General features: G+C 43.1%; 1 protein-coding gene across 4 annotated transcripts in view; it reads right to left on the bottom strand.

The window, feature by feature from the left end:
• The window catches only part of sh3gl3a (SH3-domain GRB2-like 3a), a 124,878-nt gene extending 115,734 nt beyond the window's left edge, over positions 1–9,144 (bottom strand). Inside the window, exon 1 of one of the 4 annotated variants that reach the window (XM_078530444.1) lies at positions 8,862–9,144. Coding sequence is in view for 2 of the 4 variants with exons in the window: in XM_078530439.1 (XP_078386565.1) it covers positions 8,862–8,906 (45 nt within the window). In the remaining 2 variants the exon portion in view is untranslated. The remainder of the gene's footprint in view (positions 1–8,861) is intronic. The other 3 variants (XM_078530439.1, XM_078530441.1, XM_078530442.1) reach the window with 3 other exon arrangements.
• Between the last annotated feature and the right edge of the window lie 4,481 nt (positions 9,145–13,625).

Genomic DNA, 13,625 nt, shown 5'->3' with positions numbered 1-13,625 from the left:
GTGGTAGTGAATTCCACAGGCTCACCACTCTCTGGGTGAAGAAATTTCTCCTCATCTCAGTCCTAAATGGTCTACCCCATATCCTCAGACTGTGACCCCTGGTTCTGGACTCCCCCACCATCAGGAACATCCTTCCTGTATCTACACTGTCTAGTCCTGTTAGAATTTTGTAGGCTTCTATGAGATCCCCCCTCATTCTTCTGAACTCCAACAAATATAATCCTAACCGACTCAATCTTTCCTCATATGTCAGTCCCGCCATCCCAGGAATCAGTCTGGTAAACCCTCGTTGCACTCCCTCTACAGCAAAATTATCCTTCCTCAGATAAGGAGACCAAAACTGCACACAATATTCCAGGTATGGTCTCACCAAGGCCCTGTATAATTGCGGCAAGACATCCCTGCTCCTGCACTTGAATCCTCTCGCTATGAAGGCCAACATACCATTTGCCTTCTTTACCGCCTCCTGCACCTGCATGCTTACCTTCAGCGACTAGTGTACAAGGACACCCAGGCCTCATTGCACATTCCCCTCTCTCAATTTATAGCCATTCAGATAATAATCTACCTTCCTGTTTTTGCTACCAAAGTGGATAACCTCACATTTATCCACATAATACTGTATCTGCCATGCCTTTGCCCATTCACTCAGCTAATAGGTTCTTATAGGTTTCAATCAGATCACCTCTAATCTTTCTAAACTCCGATTGGTATAGCCCCAATCTGTTCAACCTTCTTCATAAGCCCTTCATCCCAGGAATAGGAGGCGGCCATTTGGCTTATTGAGTCTAGTTGGTTCTCTGCAATAGCAATTTAGCTGGTTCCCACTCTGCCTTTTCCCTGTAGCCCTGCAATTTTTATTTTCCCCCTTCAGGAGCTTCTCCAGTTCCATTTTAAAAGCCATGATTGATTCTGCCTCCACCATCCTTTCAGGTAGTGCATTCAGTGTGTCAGCTGTGACTCAGCGTGTAGCATTCTCACCTGAGTCAGAAGATAGTCCCAGTCCAGGACTTGAGCACAAAAGAGAAGACTGAAACTCAAGTGCAGTACTGAAGGAATGTGGCACTGTCAGGTGTGCTATGTCCCTGATGAGATATTAAGCAGAGGTCCCATCTGCCCTCTCAGGCAGTTGTGAAAGATCCCATAGCACTATTTCAAAGAGCAGGAGCGTTATCTGTGGTGTCCAGGCCAAGATTTATTCCTCAACTAACATCGCTTAAAATAAAAAAGCAGGGAGTCTGCTGTGTGCAAATATATTCCAACAGCGACTACAGCTCAAAAGTAAAAAGCAAAAAACTACGGATGCTGGAAATCCAAAACAAAAACAAAAATACCTGGAAAAACTCAGCAGGTCTGGCAGCATCTGTGGAGAGGAACACAGTTAACGTTTCGAGTCAGAATGACCCTTCAGGGTCCCTGTGCTCCTCTCCACAGATGCTGCCAGACCTGCTGAGTTTTTCCAGGTATTTTTGTTTTACAGCTCAAAAGTACCTCCTTGGCTGTAAAATGCTTTGAGACATTCATGAAATGCACTACGTAAAAGGCAATTATTTATTTCTATTCCAGATCATAGCCATTCACTACATAAAGTTTTCTTCATGCTGTCTTTGATTCTTTTGTAAATCACCTTATGTCTGTGTCCTCTGGCTCTCAATCATTTCTGCCAATGATAGTTGCTCTCTATTCTGACTATACCCCTCATCATTTTGTACATCCTATCAAATCTCCTTTCAACCTTCTCTAAGGAGAAGAACACAGCTTCTCCAATCTATCCATATAACTGAAGACATCTCACAGCAAAGGCCGAGTGGTGGACAAGGGACTGCTTAGGCAGTTAATCTCAGCATCTTGTGGTCTTTTACCCAGCATAATATTAGCCATTAGGTTGCAAGTGCAAACCGTCCCTGAACTGGAAGCGCCACCAAAATTCGAGGGAAAGGAAGCAGGTCTACAGACAAACGAAGGCCAAGGTCCAACAAAAAACACATGACCTAAAGAACAGATGGCGGGTGGAAAGAGCGCAGGAAATAGAGCAACTTGCCGACAGCAATGACATACGTGGATTCATCAATGCACCCAAGCACCCAAAAGACCTACCCCATGGAGAGCTAAAAATGGAGTGATGTCCATCAAGGACACAGATGCAATCAGCGCTCGTTGGAAGAAGCGCTTTGAGGATCTCCTCAGCCGTGACTCAGTCCACAACACGAGTGCCCTCGACCACATCCCACCACCATCTTGGCACAATTCCAGCCGACATGAGGTTAAAAAGGCTATTTGACAGCTAAGAATGAACAAGGCAGGCGGCACAGGTGCAATTCCCGTTAAAATGCTAAATTACAGCAGAGAAGTGCTTTTGATATGAATACACGGCCTCATCTCCCTCATCTGGTAGAGGAGAGCATGTCAGGGGATCTCTAAGAAACCGTAATTGTGACCATCTTCAAAATAGGAGACAAGACCGGCCACGGTAACTACAGGAGGGTTTCGCTGCTGTCTGCCACAGGGATGGTCGTTTGCAAGAGTCCTTCTCAATTGCCTTCTCCCGGTGGCTGAAGAGCATCTACTGGAGATACAATGAGGATTCCGTTCATCAGGGGTGGATGTGATCTTCACAGAAAGACAAGTCCAAGAAAAAATGCAGAGAGCAGCCGCAACCACTTTTCATGACCATCTTTGACCTCGCAAATGCCTTCGACTCTATCAACCAGGAGAGAGTGAAGCATCCTCCTCAAACATTTTGCTACTCGCTGAAATTCATCACCTTCCTGCGGCTGCTGCACAATGACATGCAAGCTGTGATCCTCACCAATGGATCTGCCACAGACCCAACACAAGTGCAAATCTGGGGGTCAAGCAGGGCTGTGTCATCACATTAATGCTCTTTTCCATCTTTCTCACCACAACACTTCACCCCATCTCCATGAAGCTCCCCGCCAGATTGGAGATACTCTGCAGGACAAGCAGGAAACTATTCAACCTATGACGCCTCCATGCCAGAACCGAGATCGCCCCAGCCTCTGTCATCAAGCTGCAGCACACTGATGACACTTGCGTATAAGCACACTCAGAGGCGAGTTCCAAACTATCATTGACGCATTCATGGAGGCGTATGAAAGAATGGGTCTTAGGCTAAACATCCAGAAGACAAAGGCCCTCTACCAGCCTGCTGTGCAATGCTGTCCCCTGACTATCAAGATCCACGGCGAACCATTGGACAATGTTAATCATTTCTCATACCTTGGGAACCTCCTCTCAGCAAAGGCAGGCATCGATGATGATACTCAACATCACCTCCAGTGTGCCAGTGCAGCTTTCAGCCCTCTGAAGAAGTCAGTGTTTGATGACAAAGACCTCAAACCCAGCATCAAGCTCGTGGTCTACAGATCTGCAGTGCTACCTGCCCTGCTGCATGCATCAGAGACATGGACAACATACAGCAGACACCTTAAACCCCCAGAGAAATATCACCAGCGGTGCCTCTGCAAAACCCTGTAAATTCTATGGCAGGATAGGTGCTCTACACTTTCAGGCCAACATCCCCAGTATCGAGGCACTGGTTATGGTTAATCAATGACGTTGGGCTGGCCATATCGTCCGCATGCCTGACACAAGACTCCCAAAATGAGCTCTCTACTTTGAGCTTCACCATGGCATGCAGTTACCAGGAGGGCAGAAGAAACACTTCAGGGACATCCTCAAAGCCTCTCTGAAAAAATTCAACAAGTCCACCAAATGTAAGAATCTCTTGCTCGAGACCACCCAAACTGGAGAAGAAGCATCCACGAAGGTGCCAACCATTCTGAATGTCCCCGACAGGCTCAGGTGGAGACCAAACGCAAAGAGCAGAAGGAGTGTGCCAAAACCTGAACATCCCACCCGCTCGCTTCATCAAACACTACCTGCCCCACCTGTGGCAGAGTGTGCGGATCCACGTTGGACTTTTTAAAGTCACTTTAGGGCCATGCTCAGTTCCAAAAAGCTGTCCAAGACAAGAGACAATATTAGCTAGGATCATATTGTTTTATTTTAGAAGAGAATTAAGCATTTATGTCAAGCTACTCATGACCTCCGACATCCAAAGACATGATGCAGCCAGTAATGACTTTTGAAGTGCAGTCCTTGTTGTAATATAGGAAATAACTGACTTCGCTAGTAAGCTGGTAGCTGTAGAAAATGATGTTTAAGGTGATGTTTATGGACACCATTCGAGTATTTGGAGAAACATTTCAGCATTTGGAGAAACTGGAGTTGCTGTGCTGGGTAAACCAACTACATTTAACAAACTGTATTTTGGGTTTTAGATTTTAAAGCACAATATATATTACTATACAAAATAACATAAAACATGATTCAAGGCTGTAAATTATCTCAGGGTTGAACTGATGTTTTGAACAGTTTGTCCTTTTTTTAAAACACCTTTTCGTGTCATCCGAAGTGCCTGATTAAATTACAACCTGGTAACTCACTTGCGGATATTGTTTTCTGTATATGAATACCCACACTGCATTCACTGACACAGACACTGCTTTTCCCAAAAGCAAGAGAGAGTTTGCTGCAGCATGTGTGACATCATCATGAAAAGCACCAGTCCTGTGTGCAGAATGTATGGAATACACTCCTTGCATTACAACAGACAACAACGACTTCAATAATGTGGTGCAACATGTAGTGAAAGGCAGAGCACTAAAGTGGGAGGCTTATGTCCTCAATTCTCCACACTGAGCTTCACCTAGCTAGATTTTTAGGAAAATGAATCAAGTAGACGTGGGCAGGATTGCAGTGAACTTTAGTCACCGAGTCACTTTGAACTGCACTTACATGTATCTGAGCAGTCAGGTACAAGCAGCAGTGGCACAAGTCTGGGCCACTTCTCATTGTGACAGTGAAGAGTTGTGATGGACTAAGTTGGCAGATCTAACATGATAACTGAAAGTGAGAACACTTTCTTGGCAGTATAGAACTTGAATGTTGAAAAGGGAGACAGATTGCCAAAGCTATTCGTCTTGCACTCATTCTTGCATTTGCCCCACGAGTGCAAGACAGAATATTTCTATTTTCAGCAATATTGGGAGCATCTTGTGTTTCTTTCATTAGCTGTACATTGGGAATGGAGGAATGAAAACTGAATTGCACAATAAGCTACGTGGACCAAACTGTTCAATGATGTTTCACACGCACCTGTCACTTTCAGGCACTGGACTTCAGTGCCTTATCACATCATTTTGAAACAGTCCTACAAATCCATCAGAAATGTTCCATCAATAGCTTGACTGATATTACAGACTAAACAGTTTGGAGGCTCAACTGTTGAATTGTCAAATATTCGGTTACGAGAAAACCTCATTCGCAAAAGTTATTTTGAAATTTTGTGACAAGTGACATTTTTATGCAGAGTTGCAGATTTTTAGATTGAAATCAGGATGAAAACAGGCAATTCAATGTATCTGCGAGGAGGGTGCTGAGCGTCATCGAGCCAGAATGCAATCCAAATTCTTGGGCTGGCAGATGAAGAAGCAGTAGAGACAAATTCAGGAAGATGTTTACCAGATGTTGTATATTGCCACAGAAATGTCTGCTCGTGTTGAGCTGCTTAGACCCAACGTTTTAGTGTCTTAGCCACGTTCAGACTTTCTGGTGAAAGGTTATTAACCTGAAACGTTAAAACTGTTTCTCTCTCCACAGATGCTACCAGATATGTTAGTATTTATAGCACTTTGTCTTTATTTTGGATTTTCTGGGTTGTGAACTACTTACATTATTTAAAAGGTTGCACATATTAGAACATAGTTTGCTTCAACGTTTTAGATCTTTTTTGTAGCTTAACCCCTAATGCAGTAGCAATAATCTGGAGAGTACTGAGCTAATAGATATTTATAATGGAATCTTGGAAAGAACTGCGACTCAACTGAAGTTAGTCATCCTCTAGTTACATATTTTCACACCTGAATGTTCTTTGCCCTTATCCATAACTACTCTTAACTTGCTGATATTATGAACACACATTCCTAAATGTTCCCCCACCGAAACTCGCTCCATTTTCCCCACTTTATTCCCCGGAACTAGATCCAGCACTGCTTCCTTCCTTAATTAAAAATAAAATGCTGCAGATGCTGAAAATCTGAAATAAGAACAGAAAAGGCTGGAAAAACTCAGCCGGTCTGGCAGCATTTATGGAGAGAGAAACAGAGTTAACGTTTCGAGTTTATATGACTCTTCTTCAGAGCTAGAGCAAGAAGAATTTCTACTCCTTAGCTCTGTCATACGGACTTTGTTTCCTTTCTTGTTGGGCTGGAAGCATACTAGTCAAGAATGTTCTCTTCTAGATATTTAAGGAATTCCTCCCCCTCTACCTTATACACGGTTACCATCCCAGTCTATATTAAAATAATTTAAGGGCTTAATTATCACCTTTATACTTCTTGCAACTTGCCTACAAATTGCCACCACTTCCTACTAGTTGGTCGTCTATAATAAACACCAAGTGGCATAATAATTCCTCTTTTGTTCCTTACTTCTAACCAAATAGATTATTTGACTTTTCAACTCTTTCATTCCTTTCCAGAGCTATAATAGTCTTTTGGATCAATACTGCCAACCACCAACCCTGTCCTTTTTTCCCCTTCCCTAACTGTCTCCTTTTCACTATGGATTTATGGTGCTAAAATACCTCCAGCCACAACATGACAATCTGCCTCTCCTTTCAACACCGACCCAACAAGTCCCCAGCCACCATCACTCTCCTCCATCCTGGGTGAACTTGTTATCACATTGCTCAGGCAAAAAACACTCCTTCCAGTTGAGACAGCAATTTACTTGTAATTCTTCACTTGTATGTTGTATTCAATGCTCACAATGTGTCAACAAGACCAAATGCAGATTGGGCAATTACTTTGCTGAACACCTCCATGGAGTAAGAAGCATGCAAGGTGGGCAATGAACTCCAATTTTAAAAAATGGAAATGTAAAGATGGAATAACAATCCCTGGTCTTGCCCATTTGCTGTCAGGAATAAGGTGCCAATTATCAACAGTAGAGTTTCACAACACAAACTAAGGCCCCAATATCTCATTGGCCTTGCAAGAACTAAAGTACTAGTATGTCAAAAACAAAAATTGCTGGAAAAACTCAGCAGGTCTGAAAGCATCTGTGGAGAGAAAGAGTTAACGTTTCGAGTCCAGATGACTCTTCTTCAGAACTTCTTCATCTGGGCTCGAAACGTTAATGCTGTCTTTTTCTCCACAGATGCTGTCAGACCTGCTAAGTTTTTCCAGCAATTTTTGTTTTTGTTTCAGATTTCCAGCATCCGCAGTATTTTGCTTTTATACTGTATGTCAAACTGCCAACCATCCAAACTCCGATTACAAAATGATAATCACAGAATCACAGAGTGCAGAAATGGCCCTTCGGCCCATCGAGTCTGTACCGATAATGTAAACAAATCTTTTCAAGTAAGATGGTGACCTTTGCAAAAAGGACATGGAAAAACATTTTCCTATTAACACAAAATGTAACTCGTAAATCATGGAAAATGGACTTCTGATGCAGCTGCACATTGAACTACCGGATTGGTGGTAGTGTACTATGTGGTTGGGGCTGTTTTAGAAATTACACTGATTTTACTAACATCCTTCTCCATTTCAAAAAAAAATCCAATCTGCAATTCATTTTCTCAACTCAACCCTTCCACTTGCTGCTCGTGATGTTACATAAGGTAGCGAGTCGTGCATGTGTTCTGATTATTGGTGACGAAGATACCAAATTATAAATGACAAAAGCAACACAATGTGTACATCAATATGGAATATTTACCAGCAATGCCATGATTTTGAATTCCTCAATCAGCATCAATTTGAACAACAATAAACAGCAGCACCTACACTTCCACCCCCACTCCTGTAAGCTTAAGATTTATTGTCAACCTGTTTACAGCTCTTTAGAAATGTGTAGCATTTTTTGCCAGGCTGCACACTATAACCTCCACCAGTTATAACAAGGAAAGACAACACATCATCACCACCACAATAAAAAAACAAATCCTAGTCTACATTTCTAACGATGAATTCCACCTCAATACAGCAGTTTCATCAACACAACATGCGTGCGTTCTCCTTGATATTAACGGTCTTCTGAACCATTACATGTCAAGCACTCAACATCACTGGCAATGCAATATTACTGGACGCCACAGACATATACATAAACATTTAACTTTATGGAATTGCAGTTTCACAACGCATGGACTGCCACAATACAGTGTAAGAAACAAAAGTTAGAGGTTTAATATTGCCTTAGATACAGTGTAGACAGGAGAATAATTCCGAAGGGAATAGGGGCATTTGCATGCAGTGAAGCGAACTCAAGGGCCAGCACCACCCCACAGTGAGATGGAAAATAGCCAAAATAAGAGGCCCAGAGCTTGAGGTCTTCTCGCCACTAGTTTCAGAGCTTAACATTAACCAGTGTGGAACATATTTATTTAACTGATTAAATATGGATTTGTGGAGATGGGGGAAACATAGCCCGCCACTTGCACATGAATTATCATGTGGGGAGGGGGGTGAGGGGGGGTGAGACTATCAACCCCAATTTACAAAACACGTTAAAAGTCATTTGCAATTTGGGAAGGAAAAATAAATCTTAACTGTAAAACATCTGTAATTATGCACAATCCACAGGAGGGTGCAGCTATCTAGTAACACACACACACATTTGCATAACCTGTGGCTACCGTTACTGGGTCCAATGCCATTAAAGGAGAGACTGGCTGTCCTGGCAAAGCTGTGCCATCGCGCGCTCTCACACACACACACACACACACAGGGCGGGCAGGCTGGCGGGCGATACGGGGCGTCTCCTACCTGACTGGCTTTATGGAATTGCTTCTTCAAGCCGGCAACCGACATCTTGACCCTCTTGAGGAGGAGGAGGGGGGGGGAGCTGAGGGAAGAGGGTTGAGAGACAAAGCTGGCTGGTTTTTTTTTGTTGCTGTTTTGCTTGCTGGTTGTAGTTATAAAATGTATAATATTGCAAACGGAGTTGTAAAAGCGAACCCCTCGCCAGCTGAGGACTCCGCGACTTGCCCAGCTCTTGCTACAGTAACACTGGCTGTCACACTGACACTGTATCGCTTTACAACATTCTGCGCGTGCCGCCCCGCCCACTTCACCTCCCTCCCCCCCCCCCTCGCCCTCCCTCTTTGGCCAGCGCTGCTGTCAATCACAGCACAATGTATGCAGATCACCCAGCCGGGACCTCTGACGTCACGACGTCACCGCGTCTTCCTCATTTGCATTTTAAATTACCACAGGGACAGTGTTTTCAGTGGGACACCTGTGGGGAGCTGCAATTGTGGTCACCCCCTGCAAACAAAATCAACCTCTGGTTACATTCAGCCTTTGAAATTACACATTTCATTCAATCTTAAGCAAAATACTCCAGATGTTGGAAATCTGGAATAAAAGCAAAATTGCCCCGGCCAAACAGAGCTCACTTGCCAACCAATCTGCACTCCTTTCTCCTACGTTATAAACTGTGATGGTTTGAAATTTGGCATTCTTGCATTTAGCCTGATGAATGCAAGATGAAAAGCTTCGGTAACGTGTCTCTCTTTTCAGCAGTGAAAAAGCAGAAAATGTTGGAAATGATCCATGGGTAAGACAGCATCTGTGGAGAGAGAAACAGCATTAATATTTCATGTTAGGCAATGTGTTATCATCCCTTTTGTCATTTAATCACTCATGTCATTCACCCTTTCATAAACCTTAGCCCTTAGTTCTTTCCTATCCCTCTCACAAAAGAGCCAGGGATGATACAACCAATTATTTTTAATGTAGCAAATGTGCTGCCTGAAAGGTAGTGTAAGCAAAATTCAATAGTAACATTCAAAATAAAATTGGATTCAAAATTAACTTGAAGGATAAAAAAAAAATGCAAGGGTAAGAGCAGGGGAGTGAAATTCCTTGGATAGATTTGCCAAAGAGCTAGCATAGGGACAATGGACCAAGTAGCTTCCTTCCATGCTGCATCATTCTTTGATTTCATGATATTGTTTGAGCTATTGATTGAGGGAGAAATGTTCACCAGGACACCAGAAGAACTCCCCTGTCCTTCATCAAACAGTGCCAAAGGATCTTTTATAGTCACCTGTAAGGACAGATAGGGGCTCAGTTTAGCATCTCATCCACAAGCCCCTCACAAATCATGGAATCATAAATTGGTTATGGCACAGAAGGAAGGCCATTCTACCCATCATGTTTGTGCTGGCTCTTTACAAGGGAAATTCAATTGACACCAACCACCCCACTTTTTCCCTAAGCCCTGAAAATATTTCTTCTACAGCTAATTATCCAATACCCTTTTGAATGGCACAACTGAGTCTACCTCCACCAGAATGCAGAATGCACTCTCAGGTAGTGCATTCCAGATCCTAACTGCTCACTACATGAAAAAGTCTTGCCTTATTCCATTTGATTCCTTTGCCATTCACCTTAAATTGGTGTCTTCTCATTCTTGACCCTTCTGCCTATGGGAACAATTACTCCCTATCTACTCTGTCCAGAGTTGAGGCCAAACCAGTGTTTTATAAAGGTCACTGTGACCTCCTTGCTTTTCTACCCCATGCGTCCTTTTATAAAGACCAGGATCCTGTATGCCTTATTAACTGACATTCAATGGCATTACCATCACTGAATCCCCCACTATCAACATCCTGGGGGTTACCATTGACCAGAAACTGAACTGGACTAGGCATATAAATACTGGCTACAAGAGCAGGTCAGACACTAGGAATCCTGCGGCAAGTAACTCACCTCCTGACTCCCAAAAGCCTGCCCAACATCTACAAGGCACAAGTCAGGGGTGTGATTGAATATTCTCCACTTGCCTGGATGAGTGCAGCTCCAACAACACTCAAGAAGCTTGACAAAATCCAACACAAAGCAGCCTGCTTGACTGGCACCCCTTCCACAAAGATTCACTTCCCAGAACACTGATAAACAGTGGCACCAGTGTGTACTATCTACCAAGATGCACTGCAGAAACTCACCAAGGCCCCTTAGGCAGCACCTTCCAAACACACGAAAGCTACCATCTAGAAGGACAACAGCAACAGGTACATGGGAACACCACCACCTGGAAGTTCCCCTCACCATCCTGACTAGGAAGTATGTTACCTTCACTGTCGCTGGGTCAAAACCCCTCCCTAACAGCACTGTGGGTGTACATACATCACATGGACTGCAGCGGTTTAGGAAGACAGCTCACCACCACCTTCCCAAGGGCAATTAGGGATGTGCAATAAATGCTGGCCTAGCCAGCGATGCCCACATCCCACAAATGAATTTTAAAAAGCACCTTACATCTCTGCGTTTAATATCTTACGACGTGTGTGGGCCCATTCCACCAGCGTGTCTGACCTTTTGAAATCTATCACTATCCTCCTCACAGTTCACAGTACTTCCAAGTTTTGTGTCAAATGCAAATTTTTTAATTGTGCCCTGCACACCCAAATGTCCATCATTGATGCAGATCAGGAAAAACAGTGGCTCTAATACAGATCAAAAACAGAATTACCTGGAAAAACTCAGCAGGTCTGGCAGCATCGGTGGAGAAGAAAAAAACTTTTCTTCTCCACCGATGCTGCCAGACCTGCTGAGTTTTTCCAGGTAATTCTGTTTTTGTTTTGGATTTCCAGCATCCGCAGTAGTTTTTTGTTTTTAGCTCTAATACAGATCCCTGGGGGACCTTCCTCCAGTCTGAAAACCAACTATTCACTGCTCTTTGTTTCTTGTCACTGAGCCAACTTCATATCCATACTGCCACTGTCCATTTATTCAGCGGGCTTAACTTTGCTGACAAATGTGTTATGTGGCACTCCATTAAATGCCTTTTAGAAGTCCATATACATCACATCACTGCATTATCCTCATCAACCTTCCCTGTTACCTCATCAAAAAAGTTATTGAACATGATTTTCCCTTAACAAATCCGTGCTGGTTTTCTTCAATTAATCCCCATTTGTCCAAGCGACTCCTAATTTTGTCACAGATTAGTGTTTCTAATAGCTTTACCACCACTGAGGTTAAACTTACTGGCCTGTAATTGCTGAGCTTATCCTTCCACTCTTATTTCAAACAGGTTAACATTTGAAATTCTCCAGTCCTCTGGCATCACCCCTCTATCTAAGAAGGATTGAAAGTTTGTGGTCAGTGTATTCGCAATTTCTGGTCTGGCCTGGGGACTTAACAACTTCGAATATAGTCAACCTCCTCTATCATCTATTATGATCCTATTGCAAATATGAGGTTTATAAGATTGTTATGTTTTGGGTCTGTATCTCTAATTTAGAATAAAATATGGGCGGAGGGGGGGGGGTTCGTGTTACCTGTTCTAAAAGCAGGCCTGGGTAACATGGCTGTCAAAGATTAAAGGGAGGCCCGGATTGTTTTGCTGGAAAGAAAATGTAAGATGTTCATACTTGGAGACAATGGCAGCGGCATCTGTGTTTACAGTGGTTAGACTGCTAGTCTCCAAAGTCCCAGGAAAGTATTGAGAATGTCAGGTTGCAAATGGTTACACTTCAAATTGTCCATTTACTTCCAAGATAGAATAGGGTTGTGGCTTAAAGAATCAGCATTTCTATCTGGATCCAAGGCCCATCTGATTCACATTGCCATGGAGAGGGGTTTTGACAGGGGGAGAGTTTTGGAAACCATTCAAAGAACAGGTTGCAGTTTTTCCTAAAAAAATCGATGACTCTCACAGACAAGTTAGTCTGTCAGGATCTGGGAAAGAGAGAGCAGCTAGAGGCTAGTTCACCACACAGGAAGCGGGTGTAAGTTTAAAAGTGGTGTTTTGATAATTTTACACTTGATTTAATTTAGCTGTACACAGCTTAATTACCGGATCTCAAATTAACCCTTTAACCTGCTTTAGCTCGACAGGGCTATAACCATCAGGAAAAGACACTGAATTAGCAAATTATGCCAAAGTTTATTGAGTAAAACAACAATACACTAATCAATTAGCTTAAGGAGCAAGATAGCAAAAAGCTATACTTATCAATAATACAATACAGGCTTCATGATTTCAAATGGATGGCCAGTCCAGAGGAAGCAGAACATGATCTCAACCCTTCTCGCTGACAGGAATTCTGCCTCTGTCTAGGAAGGAAACTGCACTATACAGGGTGCACACAAACAGGAATTCTGCCTCTGTCTAGGAAGGAAACTGCACTATACAGGGTGCACACAAACAGGAATTCTGCCTCTGTCTAGGAAGGAAACTGCACTATACAGGGTGCACACAAACAGGAATTCTGCCTCTGTCTAGGAAGGAAACTGCACTATACAGGGTGCACACAAACAGGAATTCTGCCTCTGTCCCTGGGCCCAGTTCTACACTACTTGTCCTCACACCAACAGAAGTTTTACCTCTGCCCCCGAGAAAACACAATAAAGGGATCCTTACTTGGTGTGCACAAACAAAATGGTTTCTGAAAGCTTCTTTTATACCCAATTCTGGGTTAATTTCATTGGAACTGGTTATTTGCGCACATTGCCTTAACATAAAACAATGGATTATTTCAAGATGGATTCTTTGTCTTAAACTGGACAGACTCCTTA

This window comes from Cetorhinus maximus, chromosome 26, assembly GCF_964194155.1.
Source record: "Cetorhinus maximus chromosome 26, sCetMax3.hap1.1, whole genome shotgun sequence".
NCBI classification, from domain to species: Eukaryota; Metazoa; Chordata; class Chondrichthyes; order Lamniformes; family Cetorhinidae; genus Cetorhinus; species Cetorhinus maximus.
Note: the sequence above shows the minus strand (reverse complement) of the source record. Positions and strands in the feature narration are given on the sequence as shown.